The sequence below is a fragment of the Podarcis pityusensis genome (assembly GCF_964106645.2).
Source record: "Podarcis pityusensis genome assembly, chromosome: 5".
Lineage (NCBI taxonomy): Eukaryota > Metazoa > Chordata > Lepidosauria > Squamata > Lacertidae > Podarcis > Podarcis pityusensis.
This window is the reverse complement of record NC_138032.1, coordinates 50,566,271-50,594,198: the sequence shown is the minus strand read 5'-3', so window position 1 is coordinate 50,594,198 and position 27,928 is coordinate 50,566,271. Positions and strand designations below refer to the sequence as shown.

Below are 27,928 nucleotides of genomic sequence, written 5' to 3'. Positions count from 1 at the left end.
GGGGCTTTGCTTTTAAAGGTGAGATGTAAGTACCCAAATAAACAAACAAATAAGGACATGGAAGCAAATTCAAATTTTAGAAGTGTCCTGCAAGGTCTTTTACTGGGTGTAGTCCTTGACAAATAAGTTCACAACACAATACGGACATTATGAAAGGAAATAAATGCTGGGCATCTTTGTGTGTGTCTGTGTGCTTCAGCGCAAACAGAAGAGATAGAAAGGTATCATTTTCATTGCATTGTAATTTGTCATCCTCCACGCACTGGACTGTAAATTTACAGGGGAAGACAAGACAATCCCAGAGCAATCTTAAAACATCTCAGTCATTCAGTCTTTTTCCTTGACCTGACTTATCACTTATCTTCAGAGTTCATGGCGCATTCTTCAGACAGCTCCATCTTTAATTTTTTACGAGGCGGTTCTTCCTGGAGGAGAGGCATGCAACACTCCAGAGACCGGGCAATTTCATCAATGGTCCATTTGTCTTCATAAAGAACATGCTCTTCTAGGGTAAATGGTCCCTGTTTGGTTCGGGTCAGTTCCAGCACAGTGGCACAGGAGGACAGCTCTGCAGCATCAAAAGGGAGAAAACAAAAAGCCAAGCTTGCAAACAGCACACCAATATTTTACAGAACTTGAAACTAGCACTCCAGTGGGAAATATGGGATATATATTATAACATCACCACTATGGTAGAATATAGAGTTGTATCCTGTACCAGTCCTACTCAGAGCAGATCCATTCGAATTAATGAACCTATGTTTGTCATAATCATTTATTTTAATGGCATTGGATACAGCCTAGAGTATTTTAAAACCACATAGTGTGCATCTTTGGCAATGTATTATTTAAATACCAAATGGTTAGATCTGGTGTTGTGTACTGACTAAGGAACTGAGCTACAAATCAGAAAGTCCCTGGTTTCAATCTTGCCTCAACCATAAACTCACTAGGTGGCCTTAGGCAAGCCACTCTGTCTCAACCTCAGTTCCCCCTTCAGCAATAGCGGGGGATAATACTAATGTGCCTTACAGGGTTGTTGTAAGGGTAACAACTAGATAAAGAACCTTGAAGCACTTTGAACATTTGACACATTATACAAACATTAACCATTAAACATTTCATTATCCAAATACGCTGCACATCTCATGGAAATGCAATTCGGGGGGGGGGGTACATTTCCCCACTACATTACTGCAACACATTATACATAGGGATGCACCTGAAGATGGTTTGGAAACTTCAGCTGGTGCAGCTACCAGAGCAAGATGGTTTGAGCATATTACACTCATCCTGGCCCGAATGCACTGGCTGACAATTAGTTTTCAGGCCTAATTCAAAGTGATGGTTTGTAACCTATAAAGTCTTAAATGGCTCAGGACTGCAATACCTCAAGGACCACTTCTCATATGAACCGACCTAGACCCTGCATTCAAAATCTAGCGCCCTTCCTTGTGTGTCCCCTCCATGAGAAGTCCAGAGGGTGGCAACACGAGAAAAAGCCTTTCCTGCACTGGCTCCCAACTTGTGGAATGCTCTTCTCAGGGAGGCCTGGCTGGCACCATCATTTTTCCTTAGGCACCACGCAAAAACTTTCCTCTATAACCAGGCCTTTGGCTCTAACTATCAGTGGCCTTTTAGAAGTGGGTGGGATGTAATGTTGTTGTTGTTTTGCTCCCCCCCTGGTTTTAATGTATCAATGTAGTTTTGTTTGTTTGTAAGTTGCTTTGGGTTGCCTTGGGCAAGATAAAGTGACTAACAAATTTTAACAACAATAATAACAACAACAAACACATTTTATGATAAGATTTTTGACACAAGGTCAAACTGCATGCCTTAATAAGCTGTTGACATGTAGTACCTTTCTAGACTCCTTTAAAAATGAAAAGCGCCTGCAGGAGACTTCCCATGTGCAGTGCTGCCCCAAACAGAACTAGTGTTCACATTACAGAGTTTACACAGTTATATTACACAGTTGCCATTCAAATCCTGTTACACACCGATGGCTGCTTACTGAATTCGGTCTCTGCCAAAGGAGGAAAGTTGAGCACCAATAATTCTTGGTGTACAGCCATTATGTTCTGTTCATGCTGAGCAGAATCTAAAAGAGCTTAGTGTTTAAAAATGGCTGAACTTATCCTCCTGTCAATGATTATGTTACTCCCTGGGTAAAGTATAGCCAAATAAAAATTCCTTTTGTTGGATCACATCTCAGGTCAGAGGAAAAGCTGATTAAGTCATCATAAACAACAGGGGCAAATCCAGATGGGATGGTTATATCATGCTTGCAACTTTGCACATTCTGATTTCAAAGCATTATTTATCATCGTAACCTTTAAAATCAGGAACTTTCTTACCTCTCCAAACCGCCCCCCCCCATCTGTTTATCTTGCAGGAAAAGAGAGTTCTTACTCCTCTCTCATAAGTCCATGGCCAAACCGACCACTTTACTGCTGCCCTCGAAGGACCACTTTTGTAGTCAATTCACTCAGGTTCATTTTGTGCTACAGGTCCAAACCATGGCAAACAGTGCTGCAGCCCAGTGCGCACATCTGGCAGCCAGAGATACTGACAGCTGATCTGGCCCTCTGTTAACAGGAACACTTGCTCCCCGAGCGATTGTGCTTTGTCTGTGCCTACCTTTGCCAATATCGTTGACCAAGCTTCTGACATAAAAGCCGCCGCCACATTCAACATCTGGAATGTTAACGGTGACATGGTAAATTGCCAGCATAGCACAAAAATCTACTTTACATAGAAATGTAAAAATGCACTAAGCAAACAATAGAGTGATTAAAATATTTATGGGTTATAATATAAATTATTCATCCTGTAACATATGTGAGGGTGAGATTGTGAAGCTGGCGAAGAGCGGAAAGCAAACAGGAATAAAATGCACCGGCTTAACAATCATTCACTTTACAGCACCAGCTTCAGGGTTTCAGTACTTTGGAGCCTTCATTTGGAGGAGGAGGAGGAGGAGGAGGAGGAGGAGAAGAAGAAGAAGAAGAAGAAGAAGAAGAAGAAGAAGAAGAAGAAGAAGAAAGATACCATGTCAGGTCATATATTTATCCATTGTTGCTTGAGGGGTGGGGAGATTATTTGAAGTGCTAGCAAAAAGTATCTATGAATGTTTTAAAACACTGAGCAAACTTTTAAAAGTCTACGCACATCACACATATCCAGGAAGACCCAAGACAGTTTAAAATCTGCTCACTATAAAGAGTTGCAAATCACCCAAGCAGTAAGTCGTAACCACTGAAATTACACAGTACATTGAAACACGGTTTGCATATTATGCAAAAGAGGAGAGCACTTAACCTGCAAGTCAAACATAGCCCGAAACTGTTAGCCTTACCAAGTGACACTTACTTAACACTTTGAAAATGTGCAAAGTTGTTTACTTCCGCTTTTGAACAATGTTGCAACCACTCCCAAAATGTCCAAAGGCTGAGCAATCGGTGTTTTCCCCAGTTCATGCAGGGTGGGGTAGTGTTTGCAGCTGTGATCTCCTGGGTCTACATCCATCAGCTTAGCCTACACTGCCTTTTCATCACACTTGATAGAAAAGAGAACAGCATGTCATGGCTGACATCCCTGTCTGATTATTGGCAAAAGGGACTCAGCAGGAAGATCACTACTGTCCTTAATGGTCTTTCTCTGAAACACAGGGCCGAGATTCTCAGTCTGGACGCATTGATAGTCCATTGTTACGTATATAGTTGCACTGTAGATCCATAGGTCAAAATAATGTTGACTTCAGCACATTAAGATAATGGCCATGTGGTTCATCCAAGTTACTCAATTGTCTAAAGGTGGTCTATATTTCACTGATACAAGACTTAAAATAAAAGGCAATGGGAGAATTCCTTAGTTTGGCCTAGGCCTCTTGATTCACATTTTTAAATTATCACTGCATTATCGGTATACAGAAATAGATGAAAATGAATATCATAATTTAAACGGACACTGCAGAAAATAACAGGGGGACCACAAAGGGAGAGGAAAAGAGATTAATAAGACAAATGCAGTATTGTGGGAACAGCTGAAAATTAGGACAAGCAAAAAGAAAAAGAGGAGAAAAAAAGGGGGGATTGAAGAGGACACTAATAAATAGTAATAATAAATAATGATAAATATGTATATAGTGTGTGCGTGTAAAACTTATTTACAGGCTGCCTTCCTGGGCACAATCCACACAAAGCATCGTACATACAATTAAAACACAATACAATTAAAACAAACCTAGACAATTTAAATATTTTGACTTAAGTACAACCAGACTCCATGCTTTGGATCCTTACCAAGCGTGAAGAAGGGCGGCTTGAAACTCCTAAGAGTGAGACTGTAGACCATAACTTGTCTGGCAGGCTTTGCTTCAACAACTTCTCCTTTCTTAACCAGAGTGGACAACCTCTGTCCATCTCTCTTCAGGGCACAATAGCTGATCAAGGAGTGAATACAACAGGGTATTTCTTATTTATTTCATTTTATTTCATATATTTATATACCACTCAATACAAGTAAATCTTTAAGATGTTTACAAAACAACAAATACAACAGATTCAATCCAGAGTAGTGCTAAGGAGAACCATCTGTCCAGGTGAATAAATAAATAATAAATCTCATATACACACACACATACACATACACATGTCAGATGCTGTTGCGGTTGCTCGAGAGTAACCAGGCAGGACTCCGACCTGTCTTTTACAGGCTTTATTTTGGTGCAAACTATTTACAGTGCATCATAAGTTCATGTCTGGCACAATCACTAGCAGAATCCGGGAGTGGTCTGTTTTTGTACCTCCCCCAACATAAAAGTTTCGTCACCCCAAGCCTTTTCTGACTCTCAAACTACTGCGCATGATTGGGGATGGCAGGGGTGTGCTTCCCTTGCCTCCGGCTTGCTCAGGTGTGGTGTTAAGGCTCTCTCTAGCATCCTCTGGTCCTTGCACCTCTTCTCCACTGGAGGTGGGGAACTGCTTCGCAAGATTTTCAGAGGCTCCCTGTAACACGACTCCCCCTCTATCCCTCGCCTCTGAGCCAATGGCAGTTCCCTGACAATATAGATATATGTTTCATTCCCTGCTTTCATTCATTTAAAAAGCACTCTGGGGTGGGCAGAAGGTCTACCAGTGAACCACTGTTCAATTTCTGGTATAACTGATGGTGGCTAAAGCTTGCTAAGTCCAGCACTAGGAGACCTTGATTTGATTTAGCAAGACCCTTCTCACATTCTCAGATCCAAGGTCTTCCTTTATGAATTTAATAGGCATAGTTGAACCATTGACATTCAATAAAAAAGAGAAGATGCCTGCCAATCTGAAATTAGCTCATCTCTGATGAAGACACCTAATCGTACATCTTATCACCATCCTGTTCATACGTGACCCTTACATTCTGACACAGGGATCCATAAGGGGATGGGCATTTGCCAAGAACAAGTGGCACTTCCACAGTTTCTATGCCAAGCATTGCATTTGGTACTTCAAAGACTGCATGATCACTGTGTAAAGTGAACTGGACTGCCGCAAGCTTCCCTCCAAGAAGCACTGTTACCTTCACTGAGAACACTTCCTATTATTGGTATACAAAAGTGTCCTAAAATGCAACACTGCCCATTAAGCAATACTATTTGATTTTGCTTTAAATATTCAAGGCAAGGTAAAGCTTTGCTTCAGTGATGACCAAAGGCCTGAAATTCAGTCATAACAGACAGCATCATGGGCTATTTGCATGTGCTGTTCAAGTCAATGTCACTCTTGGCTGTAATTCTGTCAAGTTAATAAATTCTTTCCAGACTGCCCTGTCTTGCCAGCTTTCTGCTCTACAGAGGTCACTTTCCACTGCCAGCAAAATGAGATTTTGCAGGCAGGCTTCCCAAAGATGACGTTCAACTATTTATCAAAGCACTTACATCGGGGGAACTTGCATGATGCTGCCTGTGAACTTCTGCAGGACATTCTCAATATCCTCTTTTGTTATCCAATCTGCCAAAAGAGAAAACATGGGCATATGTACATTTCAGTATTCATTATTTGTGTAACAACTGACAAACTTTGAGCACTTCGGAGAATTGAGAAGAAAGCTGCTGATCTTTTGGATTTTATATTAAAGCCAAGACAATACATTGAGTACTTTACCAACTTCATCTGATATACCAGCTATGATTCTATCTGAACAGATAGTCTTGCAACAATTGTCTATGCTCTATTAACATCCCAGATGGATTACTGCAATGCATTATACATAGTGTTGCCTTTGTCTGGAAACGCCCGCTAGCCCAAAATAGCAAGATTATCGACAGTAGATATCAGCTTATCACACCAGTCCATCATCATTTGCATTGACTTCCAGTCCATTCCTGGGTCCAATTCCAAGTGCTGGTATTAAATAATAAAGCCCCAAATGGATTGCTTCCTGTTGTATATACTTGCCTGGACATTAACATCTAAATCAGAGGGCCCTTTTCAAATTACCCCACTTAGTGAGGTGAGGACAGTGATGACCAGGAAAAGGGACTTCTTGGTGGTGGCACCCCAGTTATGGAATGTTCTCCCTAGAAGGGCTTGAGGATCTCTTTGGTACCAGGTGAAGCCCTTTTCATTTTCCTAGGCTTTGGAACATCTATAGTTTTACTGATTTTTAGTTCTTCCATTTATTTTGTTTCCCTCTGCTGGAGAGATTTTTAGTTGTGTCTTTATTGTTCTTATCTGCTTCATGACAGCTGTGTCCCCATGCCCATGTTAGTTTGTTTTTAATATTCACTATTTTATTTTTGTATTGTGTTGCTTCTAAATTTGTGAACTGCCCATATAAATATCCTAAATAAATAAAATATAACTGACTAGCCAATACCAACCTTGAACATTTTAAATGATGTTAGGGCCAGTCATCATTTTTTGGTCCAAAAAAAGAGTCAGGCAATAGTCCAGAAAGTTAAGTAAGGCTAAGTAGCAGAAGTATGTAATTTCTTCCCTTCCCCTTTTGTCTCATGCTCTACTAACAAAGCTATCCCAGCAGGAATAATGGGAACTGTAGTTCAACAAAACCTGGAGGGCACCAGGTTTGGAAGAATGGCTTAACCTATGCCACAGAATAGTTGTGCAAGTAAATGAATAGGTTAAAGGATATGTGGGGTATCTAATTTGCATCACATTATCCTGAACACAAGGATATGTGGACCAAAAGAGGGGCAAAATATTCATAAATCTACTTGATTTAAAATTCTCAACACACATCAGCCTTTATATTACCAGAGGTAGAAAAAGAAATATAACCCCATAAACACAGAACTTTCTGCATACAGGATTTGGCTGCTTATTTGCTTCCACTCCAATCTGAACGCTCATTTTTCTGATAAGCTATGTAATGTTATGAAAATCTTCCTCTATCGAATTGTAATGTATGCTAATGCAAGTCGATCTAAGACTCTTCTTAATAACTAGGATGTGCAACATGGTAGGGGAGAATGTAGTAGATACATTATGAAATACTCAGTGCACAAAACGTTTTCTTCCTCACGAAAGATTAAAGAAAAGTTTAGAATGGCCTAGCTACCTGGGTTCCGATTTCCAGCACATTAATAATTCTAGGGTATTATGATACTCACTTTTTACATAATCTAGTTATCATTATCCAATGCAGTACAGCCAGAATATAAATCTTGCCTTTCTAGCATATGCGCCCACACTCTCACATATACATTGCCAAGAGACGGCTCAAAAGAATCACAAGCACACTGAGTACAACTCCCGTCAAAGACCGATTTCTGGAGAAACCAAAACATAAGACTTCAGGAACATAATGCAACAGAATATAGATATTTGGACTCTGACCAAAAGGTCAGATTTGGGACTGGTTATCCTTCCTGCAGTTATTAACCTGAACATCCCCTCTGCTCAGCCTCCCTCCCTCTGGTGAATCCCAATGGATTCCTGCCAAGGAATAAATAAATATCATGAATGGCTTTTTCTTCTTCTTCTTATGCTTTAATCCTTGCTCTTTACTTCTTCTAGGCACTTGCAGCTCCCTTCCTGAACAGATGGCTCTCGTGATACAGATAAGAGGGTTATTCCTTGAAAAGAAAACATTTCATCTCTTATGCTGTATCGGAAGGAAACAACTTTAATATCTCACTTTATACAAAGAGAACATTTGGAACCGCGATGGCAGATGCTGCTACTGTGCCCAGCAGCAGTCTAAATGAAGTGTCATTAATGATAATGCTGCAGCAGTTCATAAATCAGTCAGGGCTGCAGGAGGGGAACAATGTGTACGGGAATGAGGAGAGGGAGAGACAGGCTCCCTGGTGCTGCAGACACCCTGTTTGCTTCTAAGATCAAGCTCCTATGACTCATGGCATGTGGGTGCAGGTGTGTAAAAATCAATCATTCAAATTTTTTTAATGATGTTTTGATTTACATCAGATTTTTAAAAAATTGTAAATATTAAGTTTCCCTTAAATAATAGCTAATATTAAGTAATCTGGATATAAGAATGTTAGCCCTACAGGTTAAATTGAACCAATGGGCGGGATTCACCTAATGAGTCCCATTGGCGGAAGCCCTTTGAAGGTCTTCTGCTTGCACCATGGGGCTTCTCTCTTCTCTCCCTGCAATTGATTCTGGGAGGATCAGGAGAACACACAGGGAGAAGAGAAGGGGGCAACATTCAGTCTGGCAAACTGAAATGGTTGCGCTGACAAAACAGTCAATTTGGTGCAATGTTAAATACTATCTATTGCCTCTACCAAATATGTAGACTTAAATAATGCTTTTCTGTATAAATGAAGAACCAATCTGAACATTTCTCAAATGGGAATGCTTGCATTTTCTACCTACCAAACACAGGCATTTCATCTTCACCTGATGAAAATAAACTGTTCTAGTTTGCCCAGTAACTATTAGGCCTTCCTTTGACCTATATCAGTCATAAGCATTTCATTTGTGAAACAACACTGGAAAACAGAAGACAATAAAAAACTACCTATATTCACATTCTTAACATCATAAACTCTTATGGGTTCTAAGGCTGAACATATTTAGGATATTTTTAAGACATCGCTGCTACCAGTTATAAAGGAAAACATGCATGGGGTGGGGTGGGAAGAGGTAAGCAATGAAGCTCTTTCAACATTTCCTTTTGCTGTTGGTGCCTGCAAGACCTTATTTTCAAACAACCTTCGGACACCTTTGCAGGACTAAAATTTCAGAGTTTGTTTTTGATTTGAAAAATAGGAACCTTACCATAAGAAGAGGGTATACTCTGAGCCCAGCACTATATTTGGGAAATAATTTTTGAATTTTAAGATACTGTTCAAATTATCCTGGGCTTCTGTTTTTAAGATGCTTTAAATTTAATTACTATTCACAAACAAGTGAACAAATTGTACAAGTATGAAAAATCACAAATTGGTAGCAAATCTATACTCCTGCTAGGACAAACACCAGGGAAGCAGGGACAAAACATAGCACTAATAATTATAAATACAAGCCAAGATTAAAAACAACATCAAAATACTATGGTGGATGATCCTTTTTGCGGTTTGCGGCAAACGTTTGTAGAAAACTGCAGCAATTATTTTCAGCTGCTATTGCAAAGATGGCAGCCTTGTTTGTAATGGTTTTATTGTGGCCTGCCAATATTTATTAATCTACAGCTTTTACTGTTGATCTGTTTTTGTACACCACATCAAGGATTTTTAAAAGAAATTCAGTCATGGCTTGAAGTTTTCTATACCTGACATCATATATGTAATCAGGTAAGGGGGGAAAGTGGGTGTAATTTGCTCAAAACGGCCTGGTGGGCCAATCTTCCAGGCTTAATTAGGCTTGTGGGCCGGAGGTTCTTTAGCCCTGGCTTATAATATCTGAATTGGGCCTTTGGCTAGTTTGCTCATTCAGCATTAAAAATGAATCAAGCAACGGACATGAATTAAAATGAAGGTAGGTCTGTGAGGCAGTATAAGTTGTGAGGCAATATTATATTTTAAGAGGTGTGGGAAAAGTGAGAACATACTGCATGCAAGAAAAAGGAGTAAAGAAAAAAAAATCCACAGAGACCTCCTTTATCACCACAAGGCAACAGAAGATAATTTATCATGGTTACCTGTTACTGGGTATTATAAATACAGAGGGTTGCATAGCAGTTGCTAGGAGACCAGCTATCTATAGCTCTGTTCTCTTTAAGTTGTGAAGGAATTAATGAGAGTAGTAGCAAGTTTGCTCCGCAATTAGTGGCATGTTATTTCTCAGAAGCACAGGAGAGATGCATCTTTGCATATGACCAAAAGCAAGGCACGCAACAAAGCAGAAGCCTAGCAACCATTCCAGCTATTTAAAAGGCTCTTGTTCTCTTCTTTGGATGAATTTGTTGATTTAGCTGTTTGTCTGAAATGTAAAACAGCACTGAGAGGTGATAGAAAGATCTGAAGAGAAGGGTCTACTTTGAGGAAGTAGTAAGAACTGGAAACTTCCCCCGTTGCACTATCAACCCAGAAGGATCATCTCCTAGGGTGGGTGGAATGAAAGAAAACATTTACAATAGACAGTTAACTCATGGTCATCCCATTATGTTATGATTATGGCTATTGTTAGTGGAGCAAGAAGCCTCACAAACAGGCATCACAAATACTTATATACCCAAAGCAGGAACTTTAAGTGATTACAACCCCAATTGCTCTACACCCAACATACTACTTACATGCTTTTTCTTTCTTGCTTCAATAAAAGCACACATAGTAGTACTTTGATTTCAGAGCGTCAGTTCAGAAGAAAACATGACACCATACTCACACTCTGTGCCCAAGCCAAGTTGAGACACACCAAGGATGTGCATGCACAAGCTTGGGGACATTAAGGCAGTGCACGCTATCCCAACACAGCTCAGGAGGGGATAGCTCAGTTGGTAGAACGTGAGGCTCTTAATCTCAGGGTTGTGAGTTTGAGCCCCATGTTGGGTGAAAGATTCCTGCATTGCAGGGGGTTGGACTAGATGATCCTCATGGTCACTTCCAACTCTACAAGTCTGTGCTTCTGTGATCTCTGAAAGTTTAGTCAAGGGAAACCTGCACACAACATACCACCTTTTAAAAGCACAAATGCCCATTACATCCCTACCACATGCATGCAGAGACAGAGGTAGGAAATATGGGACGTGAGTCAGAGCACTAAACCATCCAGATCACTCTTGTTCATGCTAACTGGAATTGGCTCTCCACAGCTTCAGACCCTAACTCAGATGCCAGGGACTGAGCCTTTGCATGCACTCTATCAGTGAGCTAGGGTCCTTCCAACTCCTCATCTAAAAAAGAAGCAATATCAATCACAATCCACTGGCGGTTTCTGGGAACGGACCAAGCTGAAATGGAAACTAAGCAACTAAAGCCAGGGATGGGAAACTGGGGAGTTCAACATCTGGAGGGCCACATCTCCCATTAGACTTAGTGAGTATAGCCAACAGTCAGGCATATTGGGAGCTGGGGTCTAACATATGCAGAGAGTTACAGTTCCTAAATGCCTGCTGATTAATTACGGTGATGGGCTCAGTAACTAGGGGTCTGTGGATTTATATGACCTTCAAGTGTTGAGTTGAGTTTCTCAGAAGTCATCTTAAAAGCTGACAAAGAATCCCCATTTCCAAGATGTTGCAAACCATTTAATCTGTCAGCTAGACCAACAAAATTCCTTTAAAAATAAGCTACAAACCTGAGCCTGACACCATCTTTGCTGCAATCTAAACAAAGCACTGCAGTCAAACAGTCAGAACAGAACACATTATGTGATTCTTTACCGTAAGGTTTTTCTTCTGTTACTTTGCCTGTAGAATCAAATGTGTCAGTTGCCTTTCCCAATTCCCCAACAGCTGTGTATTTCTGTAAGGAAAGAAAATAATTAGTGTGAAACACGGAGTGGAGGGCAACAGAGGTTTAATGAAAAATATCACCAGCATCTTGAGTTTATACCATGCCACCAAGCTAGACAATTCAGAAAAAAGAAACAATTATGGAGATGAACAAATCTATTCCTGTACATGCACATTCCCATTCTGATTTAGAGTACTCATAAAAACAGAAGTATACTAATTGGATATTATAAAAAGTGTAAGTCACAGCCATGAAAGAATACTAAATGTTAGAATATTTTAGTGAAATCAAGGGTAGATATAACATAGGAATGCACTCAATCAGCTTTGGTGAGCCTGTCATCAAGAAGGATTGCACAATGCTATGAAATCAGATTATAAAAAAGAAAAAACTGAGAGAAAGAAGGAGATGGAGATGACTTCAGTTCCCTTTGTGAATGCCATCATCTCTGGAAAGAGAAAAGGAAACAGCACAGGCAGCAATACAGACAAGGAAAAGTGGAAGAATATTATCTCTAAATTGAAACTGAGGCACAGAGCTTTCAGTCAAACTGAGCACCGCTTGCCACATTTGCCTTTTTTTTTTTTTTTACAAAAGCTTACTACGTATTTAGAATTAAGACACACAAAAAGATTTTGCATCACAATTTTAGTAAGTATATGCATGTGTGTGTTTATCTATGTGTGTGTACACAAGTGTAGCCTAGACATTCGGCTGGATACATGAAAACCAAAGCAGGTAGAGGGACGGAACTCAATGTGTGGGTTCTGCTGCTGGGCGTGCACATTCCACCCCAAACCCTTGCAAGTGTAGCATGAAGGTAGCCTCAAGCAGATGTAGTGTGAATAGAGCTTTTAAGTTCTCTTACTTTGCTTCCAGGCAAGGCCTGCTAAGTGCCAGCTCTAGCAGTGGTGAGGATACTCTCATGAGATCTCCTAGGAAGTCAGATTGTTCTGCAAAATCTTGCAAAAGCATCCCTAACACTCCCAGAGGTGCTGTGCTGAGCAGGCTCTGCCCAAGAGTCAAGGCCAAGAGCTTAAAACCTCTTTTTGCATCGGGTAACCCCAAGCAGACCTGGCACGAAAAGCTTTTAAGCTCTCAGTCTTCCCTGCTGAGCAAGGCCCACTAGGAGCACTGGGGATGCTCTCTCCCTTATCGGCTACCTTATAGAAGTCAGGCTGGCTAGCTTTGTGGGAGGCTCCAGGAGTTTGTTATATCTGCTTTCCATGTATACATATAACCCTTGGAACCAAACCCTCATGCAAGATGAGGTATACTAAGATAGTCCTAGCTGCTGCTAAACATGCAGTTCCCATCATTAGGAAAACAGGGAAAGCCAGAACAAGCTTATTTGAAGTAAATAAGATAGAAAATAAGATTTCCCAATAATGCATTGGTTAATGAATAGTCAAAATGCTGCTCTGATGCCTAAGCAAGCATATTTAAACCACAGAATTAAGAGGGATGTTTAGATATAATTCATGTCTGAAGATGGAAAAGTTCATGCATACACACTTCCCATCTATCTGTCCCTTCCACAGAAGCTAGTATAGTAGATAGTATGCTGAACTTGAACTAGGGACATCTGGATGCCAATCTTCAATCACTGGTGAAGCTCCCTAGGCAACCTTGGACCAATCACTATCTCACTGAACCTAATGTACCCCATGGAGGAGTTGTGAGGAAAAAAGCGGATAGCCTTCAGTTAGGAAGCCCTGAGCTTCTTTGAAGAAAACAGCAACCATCAGTGAATGGAGAAGACCTTGAAGACACAAGAACTCCATGTGCTCAGAGTTCCTGCCCTTGCAAGGAAGCACGGAATCAGAGCACAGAAAACGATTAGATTACCTAGCCATGGTCCAGAATTTCACATACTTCCACCATAATCTTACTCTGGCTTGCATTGAATATAATCAGGTGTGACCTTAGATTTTATGAAGACAAGATCTCAGTCACTAGCAAGTAACAATTAAGCCACAGTTAACGAGAAAATTAACCACCTGCCCCCAACTGCTAAAACAACCCAGACTGTTCCCTGGATCAGCATTATTTTTAGGGATGCTGGTGATTAAAAAAAAGAGAGAGTGAGATACAAGAGTTGCCTCTCAGATTGCAAGGTATATTAGGGGGTCTTTCCTGGACTATGTAATACAGCTGCTTAGAAAGTATCTCTGAGCAGCACCAATTAACCAAAGGGTTATTAAACAAGTGATGAACCAATGAGTTTGGGAATCCAGCATAGCTATAAATTCTCAGAAAAGGACAAGCTCACGTGTGGTGTTAGATTATCCTCCATCTACACTACATAAGCAAGTGATTATGGACAAAGTATATGATTTCAGGATGATTTATTTATCCCACAAAAATATCATTTACTCCTAAATAATAAGTGTGTTCTATTATTATTCATCTGCTCTCTTATCCAAGATACTGTAACACAAACTCAAAATAAAGCCCCCTCTCTACATAAGATATGAAAAGGGAGACTACAGACATCATCCCATCTCAATAACACCATTAAAGAATTTTTTTTTATATGAAGATTAGATAATGAAAATAGAAGCATCCAGCAAGTCAAACCTAAAGAGTAAAACTTTAAAGCCAAGAGCAGGTTATAGACAACGGAGCAAATTTAAATTTAACGAATAGTCAACATGATGTCTTAATACCAAGAAACATTACAACTCTCTTCTAGAATAATTTTTCTCTGGAGAGAAAAAGCTGACTTTGTACTAACACTGCACTAAATTTCTTTTACTGCAAGATGCTGTAATTGTTCTGTCACTGCTGAAGAACTACAAGTGTAGCTGGATCATTTGACCCTGTATATCCACCTCTACTTTGTGACTAGATTAACTCACAGGGTGACCTGACTTCCAGTGAGGCAGGCAAGAGTCCTTAATATTTAACAGGAAAATTTGCAGATAATTGCACTGGGTCCAAGATGTTCATATCCTTAGGACATTGGAAAGCTTGAGCACAGCAACTGTGTAAGAATATCATGAACCTGAACATTTTAATTTATACTATTAGTAAAGTTTTTATTATTATTTATGCTATTAAACAGATAAACTCTTACTAGATTTTTAGCACGATGACAGCATGCTAAAATTGCAACAGTGCAAGAACTAGACCTGGATCTATCCAATAAACTTATTCCTTTGTCTATAATCCATGACAGTGGCAAATGGGGCTCATCAACCTGGTAAGGTATCCCATCTAGGAGAGGGAAAACTCTGATCCTAAACTTCTGCTGCTTTGCAGGAAATCTCAGAAGAAAAGGCTACAGAGTAAAGCCCTAAACAAACTTGGAGTGGAGTCCCTAAGATGGTTGGATGGCATCTTGTACATTTTCTTCTGGCAACTTCAGCAGCCAAGCTGATACCAAACATATTGCTCTGCTTTCCACATCAGAGAGGCCGAAAGGGGTGTCATGTCGTCTGGGCAGCCCAGGACCTCCATACACACTGCCCAGGTTTGCACCTCAGCGGGGTCACTTCAGTGCTGCTAACGCAAGGGTTTTATTTCACTCCTGGAGGTGCACTCCATTGTCTCTCAAGACAGATGAATGCCAAGAATTCATGCTACAAAAACTACACTGAGATGCAACAAACCATGGTTTTCCATGACATGCATTAATGGAGATGAACCTCCCTTCTCCTGTATGAGGGGGAAGTAATAAGCCCCTGAATTATTGATCCTTATTTAATGACAAATTAGGATCTGGACTTTAGTTCTGAGATCCTGGCTTATGATCAGCAAACCATAAGCTGCCACATTCAGATACAATGGCAAGTTATTGTTGTTCCTACCCTAATGTGGAAATATTCTAATCTACTGTCTTCACGTACTCTCTTCACATACACAAACTCAAAGTTTGCTGCCGTTTATACGGGTAAGCGAAAACTATGGTTTGCTATTGCATCTGCATGGTGTCTTTCTTTCCCTGTGTTAACAGAACCTCTGTTAAGCTGCTTAGTAAATTTGTATCTTGCCCTTCCAGTGAATGAAAATACATTTAGTGAAGGATGTGAATTTCAAATCTCTCAACACTATTGACAGAGCAAAAAAATGAATTGCTATAGGAAGGATGTTTTTTGGAGGTATTTCTGTGGCAATTATAATGTGTTCTATAGCTTTTGAAACCTTACATGTACAAAAGCTTTGTGACTCCAAAGCAGAGTCAAAATCGGTTGCGGTCCATGAATAGGCCATTGGCCAACTTCTGGTAGACCACTTAGTGCCATGTATTTTGCAAAGGATGCTGGTCTGTGTAGAATTTGATGTGATTCAGCAGGGCATGTCATACATTTTTAAGCAAGAATGAACATTCACTTAACACATATTAGCTGCTCCTTGCTTTGAAAACATCAGTGGACCATGGGGGATCTTCACAGTTCTTGTATCACACTACACCTGCTATACAAAATTCCAGGTTTTCCGGAACCAATCTTTCCAAACCCAGAAGCCTGTTCCCACTTGATCCCTGTGCCTACAATGAGCTCCACTGTTAGCAACATGAAAGTGATTCCAGTTTGCTTTATCATAGAAGCACCAATAAAAGGTGCTTGACAAGTAGCTATCCATGTTTATTCAGAATTATGTCTCGGTGTTTTTTAATGGTGCTTATTCCAAGGAAAATGTGTATGGGTTCGCAGCCTGAATGCTTTTTGTTTGTAAGTCATGGCATCAGTATTCCTCCTAGATAACCAATGGATAATGGTACTTTCATGATTTGTGCACATATGCATGTGTATTATCCCTTGATGACTGAAACAGTGGACAATGACTTGTATGAACAAATTGAACCATCACCAAACTAACACTACAGAAACAACTCTCTGTCAGCTGCTGTCATTTGTAAAAGACTATCAGCAGGCAGCATGATCATAAATCTCACTCCTTATGGGAAGATTTAACCATCAGCTGAACAGGCCTGAAAATAGAGCACTGAGTGCAATAAGGAGGGGGAGAAAGGCTAATTCAGCTTTACATACCACAGAGCAGCAAGTCACCCAGATAAAGTATCCTTAAATCTTAATTTGTTCAGCAAAGCTATTCTGCAGACTTATTTAAATACATTCATGCAAACTCAGATCTAATTTGAAATTGTTTATCATCATTTACAATAATTACTTGCACACTACAGGTGCTTAATGGGTTCCAGGAAAGACTGCTTTGCCCAAGCATCAGTAAAACTGCCTCTTTCTAAAATATACATCTTTGTCATCAATTAGCATTTCCATTAGAACAAATAGCTGATTGTGTTAAGAATGGTTAACAAAAGTGAACATCCCTGCATATGCACTGTGTCCAGAAGAATACCAAAAGCTAGCAATTACCAAAAGCAACATAATGTTTTTTTAGAGGAAGCCATCAAATGCATTACTCTTAGCAGTTACTCCCATTCAATATACAACAGGCACTATAGAAGTGTCCCCTTCCATAATAATCCTATTTCATAAGCATGGATCTATTTCCTGAAGGTCTTGTGGGAGACACACAAACATGTCTACTGAGCTACAGGCTCCCATAGCTCTAGATCAAGAGTGAGGAACCTGTGCCTCTCCAGATGGTCATTAGTGGTGGCTGATAGCCCCTGGACCTGGTGGGGGCAGCCAAGGTTATGTAGGCAGGGCCAATAAGGTAACATGGGTGGGAACATGGATAGGGCTAAATTTGTTCTGGTTTTCTTCCCATTCTCCCCCCTGCAAAGGCATGGACACAAAAGAATCGCAATTGTATAAGAACTTAGCGCCTAACTCAGTGTTTTTCAATGTTGGGTCCCCAGCTATTGTTGTACTACAATTCCCATAATCCATAGCTAGCAGGACCAGCGGTCAGGGATGATGGGAGATGTAGTCTTAACAGAAACTGGAGACCCAAGTTTGAGAAACATTGGCTAACTAAACTGAAACGTCTCTAACCTTGGTTTAGAAGGGCAATCTACACCCACAGAATCCACTGCCCGACTCAAGGCATTCTATGGGAGAGAGTTGTGAAGTCAGAGTTGGGACTTGCTGGTGGTGATTATTTTGACTGGCTAGACAGATCAGGTGGGCAGAAGCATCTAGGAAGCCTCTCAGTCAGTGGAAATATGTTAATAATGACTGTGGGTGACAGGAGAAAGCCTAGACAATAGATTTCGAGGTCTGGGGGGGCTCAGAATCTTGGATGGCCCTCACTGTTGGCCATGCCAGTTAGGACTTATGCGAGCTGAAGTTTAACAACATCTGAAGGACCACCGGTTCCCCACCCCTGTTCCAGATATTAAATTCCCACTGTAATGGAATAGGAAACAAAAAGAAAATTAAAAAACATCAGACATTCATTACAGTGGTACCTCGGGATGCGAACGGGATCCGTTCCGGAGCCCCGTTCGCAACCCGAATGGAACGCAAGATGCGATGGCGCGTCTGCGCGGGTTGAGTTTCACTGCTTCCACGCATGACGTCATTTTGATCGCATGCGCATGCGGCAAAACCCAGAAGTAACGCACTCCATTACTTCCGGGTTGCCGCGGAGCGCAACTCGAACATGCTCAACCCAAAGCACATTCAACTCAAGGTATGACTGTATACTTTTTCTAAGCCATGCTAACAATGCATGTCTTCCACACATCAATGATTATTTTCAGGAGTTTAACAAAGAGATTCCACAGACTTTCAGTATTGCTTCAACTGTGCAGTACACACCTGAGAATGAGTTAATACTTCACAAATATAAGATGGGGGACATCTGGCTTGCCAGCAGTACAGTGGTACCTCTGGTTGCGAAAGGGATCTGTTCTGGAGGCTCGTTCACAACATGAAAGGAACGCAATGCACGGGTTGCGATTCGCCGCTTCTACGCATGCGCATGACATCATTTTGTGCGTCTGTGCATGCGCGAGCGGCGAAACCAGAAAGTAACCCTTTCCGATACTTCTGGGTCGCTGTGGGACGCAACCTGAAAAAACGTAAAATGAAGCAAACGTAACAAGAGGTATGACTGTATATGTGAAAAGGATCCAGGGGTCTTGGTGGACCACAAGCTACACATGAGTCAACAATGTGATGCAGCAAGCTTGCTTTCTCCTGCTCTGGAGGCTAGGACGCAAAGCAATAGATTCAAGCTACTATAAAGGAGATTCTGACTAAACATCAGGAAGAACTTTCTGATGGTAAGATCTGTTTGACAGTGGAATGGACTCCCTTGGAAGGTAGTGGACTCTCCTTCATTGGAGTTCTTTAAGCAGAGGTTGAATGGCCATCTGTGATGGATCTTTAGCTGAGATTCCTGCATTGCAGGGGCTGGACTAGATGACCCTCTGGACCCCTTCCAACTCTACAATTCTATGATTCTGTTTTTCATACAAAGTCAAGATTGCCAACCAGAAAGTTGCTCATCATTTAAGTCTCTACTTCCATGCAGCATCCAAGCTGATTTTGCCACACCGGTTTAAATGTCTTGTGAAAAATAGCTCATTGACCTTTGGATTAATACTAATCTTTCTGTGTACCTGAGTACAAAATGCATGCACTACCTGTCAAGGGGTGTTAGGTGAATTCTGCTTTTAAAAAAGGCAAAGAAAAAAAAGCAACCAGAGAAGGACACCACAAGAAACCTATAAGCCAGCAATAGTCTCAGTCTAGAGGGAAATTAGCCATTATCCTCCTCAAGCTCCTCTGACAGCAAGCTTGTGTCAGAGTAAAACAGAACAGTTCCATTTCAGACAACTAATTAAAGTGGCTTCCACTACCCATTTGGGGATCCCTGGGAAATTCAACTGACTATGAAAAAATATCTGAGTTGTTCAAGACCATGGCAAGCTCAGTATACCCCTTGTTCTGTTCATCTTTTTCCTCCCAAACCTCTGAGGCCACTGGGAGCCTGGATTTGATGTTATCCGGGTGACATTTTGATAACGGTTCTCTCTGGAGAGATGACAACCTTTGAGATCAAACGCTCATTCACCTATCGCTTAAACAAGAAGCTGCAATTAATGCAGGGGAGTCAATTCTAATCTTCTGCAAGTCAGTGAAGCTCCTGGGGATTCAGATAAAAAACAGCTAGCCTAGGAGTGCCCATTTTTAAAGAACGGATTTTCAACTAGTTAGTGCATTGGAGATCACAGTACAGATTACTCACACTGAGCCTCTCATTCCCAGGGGAAAGTGAAATCACTCTCGTCTGACCTACTTGAGGGAAGTAGAGCTACTGTTATATGGAAGAAGCTACAACTGGATAATGCACAATGCAATCAAATGAATCCACACAGATGGTATGAAGTAGTAGAAGTCTGCACCACTGTATCTAGTCATAGCTAACACTGACAACAGCTAGCTTTGCCAGATATGAGGTATCTCTGTTGTCAGAGAATACAGGGCCACACTAGAAAAATAGGCAAACAGGTGTCGTGGGATAATAAACTTGGGACATGGAAGCTAAGAGCGTTCCAACCTATTCAGCAGCAGTTAAAGCATCTTAACAACTATTTGCACCTCCTCTCCAGAGCCAGAAAGCATATTTACTAGCCAGCTTCAACAAAGGTGAATTTTAATAAACAGATCACCTTTAGGGCTGAAACACCCAACATCATCCACTTACTTCCAAGCAGATCTGTGCAAGATGATAGTGTAGGAGTTCAAAGTTAAGCGGCTCTTTGCTCCACTTTTGAAGCTGAGCTATACCCATGGTTGCATCCAACACTGTCATTCAACAAGCCCTGTGCTTGAACAGGTCCATTTCTCCATGCTGGGCAGATGAATCCAACACAGCAAAAGCACTGATGGAGCCATTGTGCAAGAGCTTGTGCGAGTTTGAAGTCTCATTAAACTACCTTTTTATGCTCCTATCCTCTCTATATACAAAGCTATCTGGTTGTGGAACCTCTTTCACAAGATGACCCTCTAGTGAAACAAGTTCAGTGCTAATTCTCTTTCACTTAGCAGTATGTGGGATACAACCCTCAATGATCACCAAGTTCTAATTTTATTTCTTGAGCCCTGGAGGACTAAGCTCTCTCTTTTGTCAGTACATATATTTTGCGGGTAAGTATTAAAACTCACCAGTGTGTATAAATTGAGATCTCAATTAACCAAGCATAATTTCCAAAACAACCAAGGAACTGCCATTTCTAATCTCACACCAGAAATTTCATACGCTGTATCAAAGAGGAAGTGTAACATGTCCTCCAGCTGCGTCCAGCGTGTTCATGCAGATTACATTATGTTATGCTTTTCCTCCCTTGACACATTATGCACATTAATTGCACTATTTCTGCACCCTGCAAGTTTATGGTTACTGCCAACAGTGAATACGAAGTTGAAAAGCCTCCATACCACAGATCGTCAGCTACATACAGAATTCCACTCAAGAAGTGGTGCCTAGTGTCTACCAGGGTTGGCAGGGTGGAAGTCAGCAAGGTCAACAGGAGGCAGAGTCAGAACCAATGAAAGGCAGGGCCAACTCATTCCAGTTTTGCCCCATCCTCCTCCCTACTCCGTTCTACAAGGGCAACACCGAGGCTAAGAAAGGAGAAGTCGATAAGACACTGCTCCCCCTGGACTGAATGCAAGTGAGAAATTAAGCTGGGGGAGAGGCTGGCTAATGGCCGGTTGAAGTTAGTGGGGCAGTGCCGCAATCCACCCTAGTGGACCAACCTCTGTTGCTGCCTTTTCTTATGGGCTTCTTATCAGATATTTTGACTTAAAATAAGTTAATAGAAGCAGTTTCCCATCTTCTCTTTCCCCTAAAAAACATCTCAGACGGTTGGGGGAGCATCACAAACAGCATGGAATGGAGCATGGAGTGGAGCAGAAGGGAAGGAAGTGACAGGAGACTTTCCCGCTGTGAACTTCCTTAAGTTATATTAGGATCCAAGCCAAGGAAGCATTAACCGTTAAAGAATTAACCTAGAATGTGCACAGCCAGGATTCCAATGTAGGTTAAGCCTCAAGGCCTCACTTCTTTTAGACAGACTTGTTTTGTCAAAGCAATTTAAAGATCAGTGTGATTCCCAGTCTTTGCTATCCGAAAATAGTGTCTGCCCTCACCTCCCTATTCATAGTTAGTTTATTCACTTAAGGTGGAAAACATACAGAAAACATTAAGTACCCCATTTTTCCTTACCTTAGAACCTGCCAGCAAGCTGCTCAGCATTTTAGTTCCTTTTCCAATGCCAACCACTGTTAACAAAGAGAAACATTACTTCAACAACTGCCCCGTCACCTCTGTATTCACTACTGCTGTCTGTAAAACATGATGCCAGTAACAAATATTATTTCACGCAATTCTGACACTTTCCATTAACAGGGTCAATTGATTAAAAACGATAACAGAAGAAATTTTAGGAGGGGAAAAAATACTCTGGTGCTTTTCATTTTTCCAGTATGTCAGGGTGGGGTGGGGTATGGTACGTCGAGAAGCAATGCACATAAGTGCAATGTATTACTAAAAGGACCATCAATCTACATTGGGGTCCTTCCGAGCTATTTTAAAGTGTCTGCAGTATTTATGACTGAGCAAGCAGTACTCATTTCTCCAACGTCAGTGGCTTAAAAAAGAAGGAATGCCAGCAAAGACAAAATACGGTAATTCAGCTTATTTGCCCAGCTTACAATAACAGAAAAAATGATCTGCTTTATTTCTATTATTGTTGTTTTAAACTGTTTTTAATGTTGCATAATGTTTCAACCCACCTTGGGAACTTAAAAGCTGGCTTCACATGTATGGCTAGGCCTTAAAGTATGCTTTTGTACTGGGCACAAGTTGCAGGCTGGTGTACTCAGTCCAAGCACTTCTGCTTTGGAGTGAACAGGTAAACAAACCACAACTGGACTAGCTTAGTATGATGGCAGAACCTCAGAAAATATAACATAAAAACCATAAAATCAATGGACATCATAAAATGGCAGTCCAGGAGCAGAGGAACCAGTTATTTAAACCAGCCATCTGCACAGGAGTGAAGAAAAAGTACATCTAAATTTCACATGGAAAAGCTGCTAATGTGGCAGACAAGTTATCTTCAATGGGAGAGAGTTCTCTAGGGACATTGCAAATAAATAAAGGACTGCTAATATGCAAATTACCTAGCACTCCTGCAGCACTGCTATCCAGAATCCCACCATGTCCAATCTTTAACATTTTATTCCTCTTCCTTCTACTAGGCTTTGGCATACCGGTTTCTGAAAAAATAAGATCCCAAAGGATAAAAAGCTTCATAGAACTTCATAAAAATAACAAACAAGGCACATAAATCTGCCGTTCACATTGAAAGGTACCAAAGTGGCACAACTAATTTAATGGAAACAGTTTAATCCCAAGGAAGGAGGAAAATTGTGAATCAGAATCCTAGGATTTGTCGTATCATAAAACGAATAGCATACCTAGAGCTTGTTCTCATATCTACCATCAGCTGGCATCAGATAATTAATAATTTTAATAGTTAACAGACAGGGTGCATTATTTTCCCCAACAACATACAAGAAGCATCACATTTACTGATTTGTTACAGTAATAAAACCATAACTAGCAACAGTCACAGAATTTTTCCAATGTTGTCAACAGTGCACAGCAGTCTCTCAGTATGTTTCCCACATTTAATTACATATAATGGCTTGGATCCAGCAGACTACATGCACAACCAAGTCCCTTGCTGGCTATGGAAAGAAACGATAAGAGATTGCACGCTGTTCTGTAGATAAGACTGTGAAAGCCCTGCCTGCACTTGCATTCCCAGCTACAAGGTTGCGAGCAGATGGCAATGTGGTGCTCAAGTCAGGGGATGCAGTAGCTAACCCAGTCTCCTCCAACCTGGTACCCTCCAGCTGTTTTGGATTACAGCTCCTATCGGCCACTGCCAGCATGGTACTGTAATTGTAGTTCAGAACACCAGGAGAGTACCAAGCTGGGAAAGGTGGATTTGGAGCAGATCTACAGGTGCAAAACCCAGGTACAAACCTTAACCAAGTGCCGGTGTGTGGGGTTTTTTAATTGTTGTGTGTTTAAAACCCTGCTCCAAATGCATTGGAAGAAAGGCGAAATACAGAGGCCACCTATACTGACATTCCACTGGCTCTTGAAGATGCATCTGTTTACACAAGCATTTTCCTGATCCTGTGACCTGGATCTCCTTTTTTATGATACTGCTTTGTTGTGTATTTTAATCTTGTTTTTAAATTGGTTTTTGTGTATTTGGCTTTTATAATTTGTAAACCACTTAGTAACCCACTTGGCCATTAAGCAGTATAAAGGTAAAGGGACCCCTGACCATTAGGTCCAGTCGTGACCGACTCTGGGGTTGCGGTGCTCATCTCGCTTTATTGGCCGAGGGAGCCAGCGTACAGCTTCCAGGTCATGTGGCCGGCCTGACTAAACCGCTTCTGGAGAACCAGAGGAGTGCAAGGAAACGCCATTTACCTTCCCGCCGGAGCGGTACCTATTTATCTACTTGCACTTTGACGTGCTTTAGAACTGCTAGGTTGGCAGGGGATTAAGCAGTATATTATCCAATAAAATAATCACAACAAAAACCGATGCATCTGAAATTGAATAGGTGAAATTGAATTTGTGCTTTGGTAATGAATACTTCATAGAAGCCAATAATAAACTGCTGTTAACTATTACCTGCTATTGGTCCATTTTTTATTTCCTACAAACCGAGAGTGAGCACATGCTTACCATCCCCATTTAAATCAATGGGCCCAGTACATGCAAAGAAACTTAGCGCTCAGAAATGGTGGTAAATCTAGAAACGAAGCTAGATTGCAAATAATTCATAAATTTTGCCAAAATATGTTGGCAACTTTCTCTTTCTAGCAAAGCAACTAATATGACTAGTAGTGTGTTTATGTGGCCATGTCTCTACAAAAACTGGCTTCTCATTGGAGAACACTTACACAGCATCCACTATTTGGATATTTTAGGACATATCTAAGCTCTCGCCTTTCCCTCAACAGGAACATCCAAATAAAAGTTATCTACCTTACATACTCATGCAAAGATACAAATGGTCCCTACTCTAGAACCCCCAAATTCAGCTCCAAATTTGGCATGTCGACAATATTAAAAAAAACCCAGAAGCTACACAATCGTTTGGTTAGAAAAGAAGGTTTAGGATGCTTTTTTAAAGGCATGCCACAGAAACATAACTCCTTTCTGCATCTTGGGTTAATTGCAACAGGTGAACCATATCAGCACTCTTGACGTAAATGTGAAGTGAGAAATGCTATCCATCAAGTCAGACTTCCATGGATTATGCTGGAAGATCAGATAAAGTGTGGAGACATTTGTTCTTTGCACCTGTTTGCAAAGGCAATGGAACCCGCAGAATTTGGGCCCAAGTCCAAGGCCCCACATCGCTATGGACAACACAGTGGTGGTGGGAAACAGGTAGGTCATCAATACAACACCCAGCATTGTCGTTTTTTCTAGTGCTCCATTCGTCAGTCTCCTTGTTTGAGGCTGGTTACTGACTGCATCATGGGAGGAGCAAAGAGGTGGCAGGCCAAAGCCAACCAGAACTTGAACATGCTCAGCAAACACACTGCTATGCCAGCAGGATCAGACCAGCATTTGGTGTACTCCACACTGTGTCCTGCTGTGTTCCCTCACCTCCAGTTCCACACCATCAAAGAACCCCTACAAAAAAAGCTTTTCGTTTTCCCCCAGGAGGTAGTGTTGAGAATGGCAGATAGAAGGCAGGAGGGGAGACCAAATGTCATGGGCAGATCACTGCCCCCGCCAACAGCTGTGGGGTGGGAATCAAAGACTATTGTTCTTTTGAAAGTTATCAATGACAAAAAACAACAACAACAAATCACTGGGTTTTCCTTTGAAGGGATGCCATAGTTACTCTGGAAAATCTGTATTACAGATGTGGCAGAAAAAGAAACGAAAAAATCCACCATCGCAACCTGTTATCGTGACAACGGAAATACATGCAGAAACACCATTTAGAAGAGCTTAAGACAGAAGTGGATGAAAGAGATTAAGACAGGAAACTACACATTATCAGGGTCTTTCTTTGTAATTATCTGGGTTGCCAAGCTGTTGCTACTGCTGCTATTATTATTATTATTATTATTATTATTATTATTATACCAGTGTAGGAATGAAGCAGTTGTAAAGAATGCAATTAGGTGGATGGAGGTGGGGAAGCAGTACCCACTGTCCAATGCCTAAAATGACCAAAGTGCACTACTGTGTATAGGAAACAGTGCCAGATTTAGGTTTGATGAGGCCCTAAGCTACTGAAGGTAATGGGGCCCTTTACATGTCCAGCTGTCCTTTGTCAACAACAAATTGTCGCTGTTTTGTGTGTGGAATATATGCTATATGGTAATTTATGGACCTAATAGGTATCTAAAACCATTTGCACATGTTGCCATACAACCAGTCCATGCAGAATGTAGGCATCCTATAGAAATGAGCAAACCAGTGATATTTTAGGGAGCAGGCTAGCAGGTGGGGCCCATTACTTACATCATAGGAGCCTATACAACACAAAACACTGTTGCTGTATGTAGGTTTTATTTATTTGTTCTTTATCTTATATTTTGGAAATGTACATCCAGGGGTTTTTTGACCTTTAAATTTTTTGGGGGGGCCTAAGCTATATCTTGTTTAGCTTACACATAAATTCGGTGCTGAGGAAATAATGAAGAAAAGAGTTGTGCAGCATTCAGAGTCTCCGAGTCAACTAAACTCCACTACTTCCTCGCACACCTTAGGCAGGCATAGGCAAACTTGGCCCTCCAGATGTTCTGGGACTACAGTGGTACCTCTGGTTAAGAACTTAATTTGTTCTGGAGGTCCGTTCTTAACCTGAAACTGTTCTTAACCTGAGGTACCACTTTAGTTAATGGGGCCTCCCGCTGCCGCCGCTGCACGATTTCTGTTCTCATCCTGAAGCAAAGTTCTTAACCCAAGGTACTATTTCTGGGTTAGCGGACTCTGTAATGTGAAGCGTCTGTAACCCGAGGTACCACTGTACAACTCCCATCATCCCTAGCTAACAGGACCAGTGGTCAGGGATGATGGGAGTTGTAGTCCCAAAACATCTGGAAGGCCGAGTTTGCCTATGCCTGCCTTAGGACCTGCCTAGATGAGGAGCCTGAGGCCTTCCAGATGTTGCTCCGCAACCTGTCGGCCGCCACGCCGGCTGCTGAGTTGAGAAGAGCCTGGTCGTCTCGGAAGGGCCGCAGGCTCCCCACCTCTGGCCCAGACTCTCCCTCCTTCCCTGGACTTTCTGCTCTCCCCCTTCAGTGGTACCTGCCATCAGCTTCGCCCTAAGCCGGTTTAGGACAGCGGCTGAGGTGCATCCCTTGGCCTTATACACGGCGAAGAGCCCGCTAAAAGACAGCAGCTGAGCGGCAGCTGCTTTGCCCCGGACGGCCTCCACCACCGTCCCAGACATGGGCGAGAGGACAGTGGGGAAGCCCGGCCGCCTCGCTGCGTCCCGAGTCCCGGCGCCGTTTTCTGCCCACGTGGGTCGACGGGAGGAGGAGCGGCAGGCAAGCAAGCAACGGCCACCGCGGGGCAAAACGGCGAAGAGAAACGGCCACTTCCTCGCCCGCAAACTGTAAGGCCGAAGAGCACTCTGGGAGCTGCAGTCCTCGGGTTGGTTTTGCCGAGGGACTCTGGAGCAGGGGCTTGTGGGACTTGTAGTTTAACTACGTCTTCTCTCCCTCTGCTATTATAGCAGGGTTTAGAAAACAACCCACAGCCGATATTGGTTGTTCTTCTTATTACCGACAACTGTACACACTGACGGTAACGGTGTGGCTTGAAAGTAGAAGAGAGAAGTATGCTGAACTGTGTAATCTTCTGCTCTAACGTCTGCCCAGAAATAAGTTCCATTGTGTTCATTGTTGTGCGCGCGATGCTGGCTGGGACTGATGTGGGTGGTGGCCCAAAACATCTGGAGCGGGCATCAGGCTGGGGGAGGCTGGTCCAAGCTTTTGTAGATTAGAGTCTACATAAGGATATGCATTTATTAGGGCATAGCTCATCAGATACACGAAGGGTTATGCCCTGATAAATGCAGGGTGGGGTGCATCTGGTGAGTCTACTTTT

General features: G+C 41.7%; 1 protein-coding gene across 1 annotated transcript; it reads right to left on the bottom strand.

Annotated features, from left to right (window-relative positions):
- Nucleotides 1–68: 68 nt before the first annotated feature.
- On the bottom strand, nt 69–27,449 carry TRUB1 (TruB pseudouridine synthase family member 1). The gene is made up of 8 exons (XM_081006037.1): nt 27,125–27,449; nt 22,942–23,037; nt 21,983–22,038; nt 11,797–11,878; nt 5,921–5,993; nt 4,305–4,444; nt 2,641–2,697; nt 69–568 (listed from the first exon to the last, which is right to left on the bottom strand). Exons 1-8 carry the CDS (start codon nt 27,267–27,269, stop codon nt 354–356), a joined length of 864 nt encoding a protein of 287 aa, XP_080862163.1. The 5' UTR covers nt 27,270–27,449; the 3' UTR covers nt 69–353.
- Between the last annotated feature and the right edge of the window lie 479 nt (nt 27,450–27,928).